The sequence below is a fragment of the Danio rerio genome, chromosome 25 (assembly GCF_052040795.2).
Source record: "Danio rerio strain M-AB ecotype USA chromosome 25, GRCz13ab, whole genome shotgun sequence".
NCBI lineage: Eukaryota > Metazoa > Chordata > Actinopteri > Cypriniformes > Danionidae > Danio > Danio rerio.
Window position 1 is genome coordinate 4,624,519 of NC_141045.1, and position 10,938 is coordinate 4,635,456.

Genomic DNA, 10,938 nt, shown 5'->3' on the forward strand with positions numbered 1-10,938 from the left:
GTATTGTGTCTGCCTATTTTACTTGGGTATTTTTAGAAACCATAATCTAGAATGGGGCTTTTTGGTCTTCGCTTTGAAACAAAACTGTGCCAGATAATAGGATGTGACCCACTTGCATAGTTCCGTAGCTTTAACACACTATATTTGGCCTAGTGTTTATCTAATATCATTCATTCATTTTCCTTTGGCTTAGTCACTTTATTCATCAGGGGTTGCTACAGTGGAATGAACCACCAACTTATCCAACATATGTTTTACACAGTGGATGCCCTTTCAGCTGCAACCCAACACTGGGAAACATCCATACACACTCAACGGCCAGTTTAGTTTTTTCAGTTATCCTATAGCGCATGTGTTTGGACAGTGGGGGAAACCGGCGCACCCGGAGGAAACCCACACCAACATGGAAAGAACATGCAAACTCCACACAGAAATGCCAACTGACCCAGCCGGGACTTGAATCAGCAGCCTTATTGCTGTGAGTTGACAGTGCTAACCACTGAGCCACTGTGTCGCCCTATCTAATATCAGTTAATGTGAATGTTTGTCATAACCTTGATGCGCAATATAGAATCTGGTCCCTGAAGAAACGCAGGTAAGTGACTGCTATATTGTGCTGTGATCGTTTCTTTTGTTGTTTTTTCCACTGATATCTACTCAGGTATGCTTGATTTACACCAGTTGACGCCGCATGTTCCCACATTGGCTTACTAATTACAAGCTTAATTGTGCCCTTAGTGGAAAACCATGAACCCTGAGGACTTAAGGAGTGACAGAATCCAAATGCAAAATGATTTGTGTCAAAAACGTGGTGGTGCCTATGAGAGCCATTTATCGTCAATTGGTTGTTTTGAAACACATCTTGACCCTTGGGAAGAAGACTTTACCCCAACAGAGGATCGCAAGAGACAAAAATGCCATTTGGTGATCATTACTGTGTTCATTCAGGCGGATGCAAATTCGAATCATAATATGTTTTTGCTAATGGTGCGGTTTTAGATCAGACAAACAATTGAGGAACATCGTGACTGGCACTTCTTTATTATGTCACTGAGAGCGGTTTAGAAGGTATCAAAGTGCATGCGACACAAAAGAGAAAATAGATATTAAAACTAAATACATAATCTCAGCTTTCAAATGACAAGGAGAGTATATAGAACTTTTCGCCTACTTCCAACAGTGTGAAATCAGAGATGACTATTCCCAGCAACCAATTTTGTGTTTAATAGACGTCTAATAGAAACTAAATGTAGACAGCTTGGCTAAAGCAAGGCTAAACTTGGGCTATCAGTGAAAATCTAATAGACGTCTACACTGTAAAACCCAACAGTGAGATTTATCAAATGAAATGAGTGTTGTAAACTCAAAATTGACTGAAAGTTAATTCTACTCATTTGGAAAGAGTTTTGAACTCAGTGTTGAATGTAATGAGTTAGGGTGCTTTCACACCTACACTTTTGTTTCGGAACGTGTCTCGTTTGCCCAGTTAGCGCGGTTCGTTTGGCATATGTGAACAGGGCAATCGCGCTCTGTTCCGCTCCAAAGTAATCGCTCTGAGATCGCTTGAATGAGGTGGTCTCGGCTCGATTGAAACGAACCCTGGAGCGGTTCGATTGCAGTGAGAAAGCGATCCGATCCGAGCACGGTTATATCACAGTGTTTTATGGATATGTAATAGGCATACGGCTATATGAAGAGAGAATTATGAGTAGGGCGGGAAGTTTCGCGAGTCTCCGGATGCCCGCAAACGAGTGATGATCTCCCGGTAATCTCGCGTCTCCCTCCCGGTCCTCAAATAGGCATCGTTGCGCACCCTTCTCACCCCTCCTCACCGCGTCTCTCCTCAGACACGTCGCGCGCACCCTTTCAATCACCACCAAACCACTACCTCTCCTGACAGCTTAGCGGGACGCTGCAAAATAAACCCTGACACTCTGACCAATGTGAGGAGAGTTTACTCGCACGTGACTTGTTTTAGCTCTTTTGGTCCGATTAGAAACTTTACAGTGTGAAAGCGAACCGCTCCAAGAGCAAAGATGTAACAATTGTAATCTCTGTTTCGGAACAACTGAATCAATTCACAGGTGTGAAAGCACCCTTAATAAATACATCATTACTTCATCTTAAATGGAGTAAGTTCACAGTACTCGTATAGATTTGATTTTAACGTAAATGGTTTGTAGCAATCGGTTTCCTCAGACGGGTTTCAGTTGCCTTAACTTATTGGGTTTTGCAGTACTCAGTTGGTTTGAGTTCTCTTCATTTATTGGGTTTTACTTTGCTCAAATGGCTTTTTTTACTCAAATGGATTAATTTCACAGCACTCATTAGGAGTAGTTTTTGAACATAAATGGTTTGTTGCAAATGGTTTGAGTTACCTTAAATTAGGCTGATTTACATCTCTATGCTGCTGCTTAGTCAATGTGTAAACAGGTTTCTGGAATGATTAGCTTTTGCACGAGGTAGTTACATGAGTGCAGTCATAGGAAAAAAAATCCTCTAGGACATTCCTAGTTGCCCAAGAACAACATTTCTATCCCTGGCCATTTCTTAGGGCACATTCACTTGAATTTGTTAAGTGATGTGTGCTTACCAGAATCAATGTGAACTGAAAGTGAAAAGTGAAAAGTTAAAATGTCAGGGGATGTCACTAAAAAGCTTTTGCACAACTGTGTTTGCTTAAATCACCTTCATCGTCAGACGTTGAATCAGATGTCAACCAAAAAGAGTTTGAGAATGGACATTTGACGGTCACCGGAAGTCACCGATTTAAGTTTATGATAAACAAAAACAGTGGTGGCTCAGGGGTTAGACAATAAGACGCTCGCTGGTTCGAGCCAGTTGAGTTTCTGTGTGGCGTTTGCATGTTCTCCCTGCGTTGGCGTGGCTTTCCTTCGCGTGCTCCGGTTCCCCCCACAGTCCAAACACATGCGCTAAAGGGGAATTGGATAAACAAAACTGGCCATAGTGTGTGAGTGTGTGTGTGAATGCAAGTGTGTATGGGTCTTTTTCAAGTACTGGGTTGTGGCTGGAAGGGCATATATAAAACATATATCAGAATATTTGGCGGTTAATTCCAAATATTAACTAAATAATAGTTAATTTATTTATATATATATATATATATATATATATATATATATATATATATATATATATATATATATATATGTGTGTGTGTGTGTGTGTGTGTATATATATATGTATATATATATGTATGTATATATATATATGTATATATATGTATGTATATATATATATGTGTGTGTGTGTGTGTGTGTGTGTGTGTGTGTGTGTATATATATATATATATATATATATATATATATATATATATATATATATATATTATTATAATTATATAATTATTATATTATAATTATATTATATATTATTATTACATAATGCCATTTACATCACAATGGAGTTTAATGCTGAATACACTAGTCAAGCTGCCTTTGCCTTGATTTGCTCCTTGATGACTTCTGAATTGTGCTCTAACCGTTGAGAAACAGTTCATTTATAACATTTAATCAAAACATTTAACTCAAGTTTGTCTTATGTTTTTCAAAAAAATAAAATAAAATAAATAACAAACGAAAGGTTACATTAAATTAGAAATGACTGTATAAAAGGCATTAACCCCAACCCTCCCCAAAAATCTCCCTCTCTTCTCAGATGGGATGGCGGGCCAAATTAAAAGGTTACCATGGGCCAACTTTGGGGTTATCAGTGGATGTGGTGACCCCTGATAAATAAGGGACTAAGCAGAAGGAAAATGAATGAACGAATGAACAAAAACAATGTTATTATTAAAAACAAATAGATCAGATTAATACCCTGGTGGTGTATGGGTTAGTTTAACAACAGATTTTTAACCACAATTTTGTAACCACAAAAAAGCCACTACCCAACACCATTATACAGCATGGAAACTACTGCTACTCTAAGGAAACTACTCCTACTACTATACCAAAAAGGATGGCTTGTGGTTGAGTAAATTATGGGCTAATTTATATCTTCTTTGGCTTAACTACTCCGTTATAATAATTCTGTTAAAAATCTCCCATGACTATTACTTGAGCTACATATAATCAAGTCTACAAAAACAACACAATGTGCAGACAAAGGCAACAAGTAAAGATCACTTTCCTTTTTTAAAATGTACATTCAGATGACAACAAAAGACCACCTGCTGTTTGCTTATTGATTCAGTTGTGTTGGGAAGTGCTGTTAGAAAGCACTCCAAAACAATGCGTTCACACGTCACTGCACTGTAAACAAAGGGATTACTGTGAAAATCATGAGGTACATTCTGCATACTTATAACTCACTTGTTTTCCAGCTTGTAACATGGGTTTGATTCCAAAAGTTATGCAGAGCACGACAAGTGAGGTTTATTCATGAACTAATTTCAAGAGGATCACGTGCTTATGATTTATCACGTATTTGCTAATCACTATCTTCCAATCAAACGAGCCCTAAGCTATAAATAACTACAGTTTCCAGCTCATTTTATCTTCGTTTGGAAGAAACCCCCCCCCCCTCCCCTATTCTCCTCCTTTACCTATGATTGGGCGGCACGGCGGCCCAGTGGTTAGCACTGCGAGCCCCACAGCAAGAACACTGCTGGCCCTGGTCCCTTAGGGTCGGTGGGTGTTTCTGTGAGGAGTTTGTATATTCTCCCCATGTCCGCTTGGGTTTTCCCCGGGTTCTCCGGTTTCCTCCCACCATCCAAAGACATTTAACACGTATAACAATTAAGCATTTATCTAACCCCTCTGTTCCCTTAGCAGTCGGGGAGTTCTGAGATCCACCGAACTCAGGCTCCCCTCTCGCTCTGCCAACGGGAGGAAGCCCCGGGCTCGAGGATCCCTTGAGCGCGGGGCTCTCTCCCGGGACAACATGCCAAACATGCTTTTATAAATCAGCTAAGTGTGAACTCTTAAATTAGAGGAAATTACTACAAACTAAATACAAACACATGCAATCATATAAACAACAAGATAAACGGCGACCCATGGAGAAAAAAAAATAACTGTGCACTTTTGTTCTCATCCTCTGGCTCTCATTCTCCAGTTGATCCCATATAGAAATGCAATACATGCAAAAATGCTAATTACAAATGTGACATACACGTTCATATTTGAATTGTATATTCATAAATTATCATATATGCAACATTTATTTTTAAACCAACCCAAGCTCATTCTGGAAATGTAGCCCCGCGGACGTTTCTGGAGACCGCGATTTACGTGGCCGGAGGTACGTAAAGGCCGCGTTTGGTTTTTTTCGAGCGAATGCTGCGGGGCGGTGTGGCGCCGCTCTGCCCCTCCTCTTCGCGCTCGCCGGCCGACGGCTCGCCTCAGAGTGGAGGGCTTTCCCGATGCAATCAGTTTGTCCGCTTAGCTCACAGCGTTGTGTCGGCGGAGCGGAGGCCCCGAAGGGGGAGCCGGAGCCGGCCGCGGTGGACGACGACCGGGATCGAGTCCGGGGAACAGCAGGTTCCGGAAATCAGGTAAGACGAAAAACGGAATCCGAAAAATAGGGGCGAGAACGCGGCGGGATCCGAAAACGCGGTCGAAATCGAAGACGAGGGCTTTTGCTTTTTTTTTTTTTTTTCGATCCAGCGGCTTTTCGCGCGAGAACGGCGTGGACGCAAACGCCGCACGCTCCCGAGAGGCGCCCGAGACGCGAAAAAGCGCGCACAGCGGGCTCTCGTGGATCCGCGAAAACAAAAAACGCTCGAATACGTACCTCCCGGGACGTAAATCGCGGTCCGCAGAAACGTCCGCGGGGCTACGTTTCCACAATGAGCCCGGGTTGTTTTAAACACTGCAAAAAACAAAACAATGTTTGCGATTACAATGGTTGCAAAAAATATATATGAAAGCAGCCATTTTGCTCAGAGATGCCCAAACTAGAACGCACAGGCCAAAGTTGTCCCATGCAAAGCTTTAATTCGGCCCACCATTCCATCTGAGAGGAGAGGGAGGATGATGGGGATGGTTTAGAGATTGTCGTTTCAAATTTAATGTAACATTTTGTTTGTTTATTTTATTGTAAAGCGACAAAAAAGCTAGATTTTAGATTAAATTTAGCTTCAAATGTACAAGCTGTCACTGGGATAGAGGACTTTGGTGAGCTTATCAAGGAAAGGCAGATTCTGCTTGACAAGTGTATTCAGCATTAAACTCCACAGTTATACATGTGATTGTTTATGTCTTTATAATATTAAATAAATAAATAATAATAAATGTAACAATAATAAATTAGGAAATTACCCATGGCAACTTTAATGTAATATTTATTTTCTTTTCGGCTTAGTCCCTTTATTCATCTGGGGTCTTGATGTAATATAGTTTGGTACATTTATCTTCGGGTCACATCGATTAATGATATTTTGTTTTTGGCCCTTCATTCAAACGTTTTAGGACTTCTGACTTTGTAATAGGACTATATCAAAATATATGTTGAACATATGATGTTTTGTATAGGTGAAATCCAAATATTACCACAACCGTTTATTACCACTGCCCAAGATCAACAAATAAATTTAGTGTCCAGCTATAAGTATTTAGGCTTTTTACTCGATCAGGAGCTTTCTTTCAAAGTACATATAGCAAATTTGGTAAGGAAATTGAGAGTTAAGCTCAGATTTTACTATCGAAATGCATCCTGCTTTTCTCTTAAAGCTCGCAAACATTTGGTGTCTGCAACATTTTTACCCTTGATTGACTATGGTGATGTTTTATATATGCATGCTTCAAACAAATGTCTTCAGCCTTTAAACTCTATCTACCACAGTGCTCTAAGGTTTGTTACAGGCTGTCAAAGACTTACTCACCATTGTGAATTGTATGCCAAAGCTGAGTGGCCTTCTCTGTATGTAAGAAGGTACACCCATTGGATGACTCTGGTCTACAAGGCTCTTCTGGGACTGGTGCCTTCATATGTTCCTTTCTCCATAAGTCTAAAAGTATGCCCTATGCTCAAGTGAAGCTTATCATTTAACTGTTCCCCGGGTTCGAACTGAAATAGGGAAGCGAGCCTTTAGTCATGCCGCCCCCTCATCCTGGAATACTCTTCAGTCTGAACTAAAGATATCTGAGCTCATCCCAAATGACATCGTTTCGCTCTATCCTTTTTAACAAACAACAACAGTCCATTTCTCAATGTATGTGTTTTTAATATATTGAAATGTGATAAAGCTGGAAAACTAAACTGTATTTTTATATTATATCTATTATATATTTATTACTAATATTATTACATTTTTATTTTTTATTTATTTTTATTTTTTATATAAATCGTGTGTTGCAGACCTCTTGGCCAGGTCACCCTTGTAAATGAGATCTTGATCTCAATGGGTTTTTTATCTGGTTAAATAAAGAAACATATATATATATATATATGAATTTGGATATCATTTATATATAATTAGCATATTTCAGATTTGGATGTGGGATGATTTACAAAAACAATGCCCAAACTTTTTCTAATTAAGGGTCAAAAATCAAGTTGATTGAGGGCTGTGGGCCAAAGATAAATACAGTTGAAGTCAGAATTAATATTAATTTCTGTTTAATGGAGAGATAGCTAAATTGTACGTAGTGTATGTGCGAATGTGAGAGTGTTTGGGTGGTTCCTAGTGATGGGTTGCAGCTGGAAGGGCATCCGCTGTGTAAAACATAAGTTGGCGGTTCATTCCGCTGTGGTGTCCCCTGATTAATAAAGAGACTAAGCCAAAAAGAAAATGAATGAATGCATGAATGACTATTAAAAACATTAACCCTAACCCTCCCCAAAAAATCTCCCTCTCTTCTCAGATGGGATAATGAGACAAATCAAAAGGTTAGTAAGGCCCTAGTTTGGGGATCTCTGGTTTAGTGTGTTTTGCATGTTGTTTTGTTGCTGCTTCTCTCATAACACTCTGTCTCGTGAGAGACCTATAGTTAGACCACCTTCATGCACACTTTTATAAGCCTGCAATCACTCGCTTTAATGCACTCATCTACATCTCAGCCAAGACATGCTGTTTATCTTATAATTTTAGTTTATCTCTCTTGTGCCTCATGAATATTTCTCAGAGTAGTGAGGGTATTGGCACTGTGCTGCCTCTTACTAGTTTCGAGAATGTGCTGTTCTTCCTCTTCAATATAATTCTCGCCACCACCATCATTTTCCTCAACGTGTCCGTGTTTCTCTCCATCGTCATGAACAGATCTTTGCGCACGGAGAACCGCTTCATGTACATGCTCAGCACGTGTCTCAGTGACATCAGTACGGGCGTTTCGTATTACTATGTTGGAGTTTTGGATGTGCGGGATTCTTATGACTCCCCAACACGCACTTTCTACATCGCACCCACTTTTTTGGGTCTGTCCTACATGGCGATTCTGGCCGCGCAGGCGGATCGCTACCACGCGGTTTCCGCGCCTTTCAAATACTCAGTGCGCATGAGCAGAAACAGAACTCTGCTGGTGATCCTAGCCTACTGGGTTTATGCTTTTGTGATTGTGGCTGTCAATAATTTAGTGACTATGGGGGTCGCTAAAAGAGTGACAGGCTTTGGTACGTTTGTGGCCAACATATTCACCGTCATTATCATGATTGGCTTGAACGTCCGTCTGTTTTTAATCGCCAAATACCAGTTAGATCGAGAACCTCCGAGCGAAGAGCGCGAAAACAAGCGCGCGTCCGTTTACCTCATAATCATAGTGGCCGTGTTTTTTCTGATCGCGTGGTTGCCGATTTTCCTGCATATTATTGTGTGTAATTTTGCAGGCTCTGCGTGTTATACGTTTAAAAATGAAGGTTCAGACCCTCTGCGCATTCTGCCTCGGGTGAATGCAGTTTTGACTCCCTTGTTATACATTAGGGGCTGTTCTGCACTAAGGAGCACACTAATAAGCAAAGTCTGGAGGGCATCATGCTGCAAGAGGAAATGGTAAAGTTTCAGAGACTTTCTGTTTGTCCTCCACATGTTGCACAATATTTACTGTAATGAATCATTAAACATCTTTAATGTATTGTTTGAATGACATAAGGTATTTGTTGTTTGAAAACAATTAGGTAATTTTAATAATCAATCACATTTATTTACTTTTCAAAGCAACTTACCGATTTTGAGGGGAATTCTCTTCAACCATTAGATATGCCCATCTTTTGATACATTCACACTTATAAATACTCTAAAGCCATGATTAGAGATTCTGAATGTAGCCAGGATGTTTCAGGCAAACATTAGCCTTGTGATCATGCACTGCAAAAAATGCTTTTCTTACTTAGATTTTTTGTCTTGTTTCTAGTCCAAATATCAAAAAAAAATCCTAAATCAAGAAGAATTTTCTAAACAAGCAAAACATATTGCCTTGTTTTGAGAAAAATTATGCCAATATTAAGTCAGTTTTTCCTTAAAACAAGCAAAATAATCTGCCAATGGGGTAAGCAAAATAATCTTACGTCAAAAGAAAAAACAAGATTAATTTGCTTACCCCATTGGCAGATTATTTTGCTTGTTTTAAGAAAAAACTGACTTAATATTGGCATATTATTTCTCAAAACAAGGCAATATGTTTTGCTTGTCTAAAAAATGCTTCTTGATATAAGAAATTTTAGATATTTAGACTAGAAACAAGGCAAAAAATCTAAGCAAGAAAGGCATTTTTTGCAGTGTGATTTTGTGTTTTTAATGTGCAGTTGTGATTTTAACTGCATCACAAAAAGACACAATCATTATCATTTTAAGGCTGTTATCCTGGTTAAAATGGCTTTTTATAGGTCTGTGTCTTAAAGACAAAACAAAGATGTGATTTTATAGTCAAAATAAATCTTAAGTGTTATGTTTATCATTTTTATAAGATGGCAAACCGTTTCAAAACACTGTCTTTCATAGATCTGGCTTGTCCTTTATAGGCCAATATGTTACACTTACATCTGTTGCATTTGTTTTTGCCCTTTCCTTGTCTTTTTTTTTTTTTCTCAGTGTAAACCCTCTGTCTGTGGAGAAGAATGAAGCTGTTGTGTTCAAGATGTGAAATCCCAATTAAACCAAAGAAAGAAAGAATGTTTATATGATCAAGTGCCACATGAACATTTTACCCTCAGGCTTTATGTTTGTTTTATATGAAAACACTTTTTTAATATCACAAGATATCACACAGACTCCACCAGGAATGGTGGTTGGCCTCAGATTAAATCTTAAGATTGTTAATATCAGTATATTTTTAGTTCCTCCTTCCCCATATACAAATATATGGCAGAAAATATATGTATCTTTTCTAGAATTTGTTGCCTGATAAATGGCTCTTGCTGCTATTAAAATATTTTTTTCAATAAATTATACTTTGTTTATTACTGTGACTCATGTTCAGTTAAGTTGGTTGGTTTGTCTGTACATTCTAGTCAAGATTAAAGAATACGTGGCCACAAACCACAATTCAGATATGATGTAGGCCTTTTTCCCTTTTTTTGTAATTTGTTAAATGGTTTAAATGGTCATAAAAGACTTCTACAGGGTAAATAAAATGAAATAGTTGCCTAAATAGCAAAATAAATAGTATATATATATATATATATATATATATATATATATATATATATATATATATATATATAGTTCCTAAAGTTTGTAAAGTTTAGTTTTAGTCCTATATATATATATATATATATATATATATATATATATATATATATATATATATATATATATATACTATTATATGTATATATGTACTATATTGTATATATGTACTTTACATACAGTTATACAGTTGAAGTCAGGCTTAACTTGGTTAATTAGATTAACTAGGCAGGTTAGGGTAATTAGGCAAGTTATTGTATAAGATGGTTTGCTCTGAAGACAGTCAGAAAAAAATAGCTTAAAGGGGCTAATAATTTTGTACTTAAAGTGGTTAAAAAAAATAAAAACTGCTT

The 10,938-nt window shown here is 38.2% G+C and overlaps 1 protein-coding gene across 1 annotated transcript; it reads left to right on the forward strand.

Moving 5' to 3' along the window:
- Window positions 1–7,309: 7,309 nt before the first annotated feature.
- Window positions 7,310–10,342, forward strand: LOC141380847 (uncharacterized). The gene is made up of 2 exons (XM_087311634.1): window positions 7,310–8,950; window positions 9,989–10,342. The coding sequence occupies exons 1-2, from the start codon at window positions 8,076–8,078 to the stop codon at window positions 10,038–10,040; spliced, it is 927 nt and encodes a 308-aa protein (XP_087167760.1). The 5' UTR covers window positions 7,310–8,075; the 3' UTR covers window positions 10,041–10,342.
- The last annotated feature ends 596 nt before the right edge of the window (window positions 10,343–10,938 follow it).

Bases quoted from the DNA above. Each gene is read 5' to 3' on its own strand.
- LOC141380847 (XM_087311634.1), top strand. From the start codon at position 8,076: ATGAATATTTCTCAGAGTAGTGAGGGTATTGGCACTGTGCTGCCTCTT. The intron at 8,951-9,988 runs GTAAAGTTTCAG...TTTTTTTCTCAG, and splicing joins TCATGCTGCAAGAGGAAATG to TGTAAACCCTCTGTCTGTGG.